The sequence below is a fragment of the Sardina pilchardus genome, chromosome 8 (assembly GCF_963854185.1).
Source record: "Sardina pilchardus chromosome 8, fSarPil1.1, whole genome shotgun sequence".
Lineage (NCBI taxonomy): Eukaryota > Metazoa > Chordata > Actinopteri > Clupeiformes > Clupeidae > Sardina > Sardina pilchardus.
Window position 1 is genome coordinate 22,445,539 of NC_085001.1, and position 2,253 is coordinate 22,447,791.

Here is a 2,253-nt window from a genome sequence, read left to right on the forward strand (position 1 = left end):
TTATTTATGGAATTCCGAGAAGCAGCCTCCACGGCAGAGGTGCACATTGCAGATCTTGCAGCCAAACACGCTCTCGTGCCGTAGGCCCTTGTTGGTACAGTTCCGGCAGCGACGCGAGCGCTCGGACATGCGCTCCAGCCGGTGGCCGTACTCCAGGGGCGAGTCTGCGTGGCGCTTGCGGGCGGCGCGCTCCATGCCCCGCGCGCCCTGGTAGTCCCCGATGAGCTGCTGGGCCAGGCGCACGCGGAAGTGGCGCTGCGTGAACTGCTTGCCGTTGAAGCCGGCCGGCGGCGCGCCGCTCCGCGTCTCCCGCAGGATCACGTAGGCGTTGACGATGCACAGGTTGACGTAGAACCACAGGAAGTAGCGCCACCACTTCTTGCACGGCCGGCCCACCTGGTAGCACTCGCGCAGCTGGTCGCACAGGTCCACGCCGCGCATGTTCTCCTGGTACAGCAGCAGCGGCAGCGGACGCGGCACCCCCATGCCGATGCCGCAGGGGCCGATGCCGCCGCCGCTGCTGTCCCCATCACTGTCTCCGTCCCTTTGCCTGCTGGGGCTGATGCCCACGATGCCCGGCGCCGAGTTGGTCGACAGGCAGCTCATCACCTTGACGTCTCGCGTCACCGTGGCCACCAGGTTGCCGTGCTGGCACTGGTAGAACTCGCCGGGCGCCAGCTTGCCCACGTTGCGCGGCTTGAGGGCGTCCGGGTAGCCGCGGCGGGCCGGCTGGGTGGGCCCGCAGGCGTACAGGCCGTCCCGCAGGAGCCGCTGCAGCAGCGGCACGGAGGTGAAGAAGCTGTCCATGAAGATGTGATGGTGCTTGGCCTCCAGGCCGCGCACCAGCGAGGTCACCGCCTTGCGGGCCACGCCGAGCACCGCCTCCTCGCCCGGCTTGCCCACGTAGACGCGCGTGCGGTGGCAGTAGCCCGAGCGCGAGTCGCAGAGCATCCAGACTTTCAGCCCCTTCTTCAGGGGCTTCGAGGGCATGTATTGCGTGGGCGAGAAGCGGCCTTTCGAGGTGATCGCGCACTCGTCGATGGTGAGGCAGCGGTTGGGCACGTACGAGTCCCACATGGTGTTCTCCACCACGTCCAGCAGGGGGCGGATTTTGTAAAGGCCGTCATAGCCCAGTTCGCCGCGCGTCGGTTCCGATTCACGGTCGCACAGGTGGATGTTTTGGTTCAGCTTCTCGAAGCGCCGCGCCGTCATGGTCTTTTTGAAGCCAGCGTTCCCTATGAATATGTCACTGGCCCAATACATGCCGTAGTCAGGGAGTTGGTTTATGCCCATGAGAATGTTCAGACCTATATAAGCCCTCATCTCCCTCAGGTCAGTGGGATGCCAGTGGGCATCTGATCTCCCACTCCTCCTTTGCCTATAGAGGGCGTAGTTGTTTGTTTGTTCTACCATGTGTTCAAACAATGAATCTGGGAAGAGCAACCGGAAGTAGTCTAGTGTGTCAGCATCATCCCCCAGCGAGTGCTGAGGGCCACTGACAGCAGTGAATGGCTCAATTGATATTACCTGATCGGGCTCTCCCCAGAAGTCCGGAGAAGTGCAGTCTTCGTCTAAAAGATCATCTGAACTGAATAACCCCGAGTGTTCTTCCTCCTCTAAATCAGAAAAATCAATGTCCGAGTCGGTAGACGTTGTTTCAGAGCAGTTATTGGAGGTAGAATAATAGGACTCCTCAGCGTACTCCTCAGCGTACTCTTCGTGCTTGATCCCATTTCCAGTGACTAAAATAATATTGCAACCGCCTCCCGCGATGTAGCTGGCTGAGTCCGCAGTCTCGTCTGCTGCCGCTGTGCTTTTGAATTCAGTCTCCCCCTCGTTCTCCTGTAGTTCTTCTTCCTCCGAGTCCGAGTCCGGCTTTCTAAAAGGAATCTCGAACCACTTCACATCTACTGAAAGATTTAACGGACACTCTTCACTGTCGGAGACGGTATTAGTTTCTGTGTCCGCGCTAGTTTCCAAAATAGTAAAAAGCTCTCTCCTTTTTCTTGCCGCCATGTCGGGGTATTGAACTGCCCCTGCATGAGTCTTTTATTTATGTTAGCGGGGTAAATATTTCTCAAAACTAGCCGCAAATTAAAAAATGATTTGAAATGTACTTATGTGCGTCCACGGGTAACTCGTTGGTCTTTAAACCATGCTGTTTTGGGAGCCTTGAATCTCATTGTTTCCGCTCTTGGTTTTTGTACGCTTTGTAGCGCAGTGTGGCCGCAGACGTCAGAAGCTGCTTGCATG

At 57.9% G+C, this 2,253-nt stretch overlaps 1 protein-coding gene across 1 annotated transcript; it reads right to left on the reverse strand.

The window, feature by feature from the left end:
• LOC134089708 (piggyBac transposable element-derived protein 4-like) lies at positions 1-2,016 on the reverse strand. Its single transcript, XM_062544153.1, has one exon. It carries the CDS (start codon positions 2,014-2,016, stop codon positions 1-3), a length of 2,016 nt encoding a protein of 671 aa, XP_062400137.1.
• Between the last annotated feature and the right edge of the window lie 237 nt (positions 2,017-2,253).

Excerpts from the sequence above, each read along its gene's own strand:
- LOC134089708 (XM_062544153.1), bottom strand. The coding sequence starts at position 2,016 with ATGGCGGCAAGAAAAAGGAGAGAGCTTTTTACTATTTTGGAAACTAGC.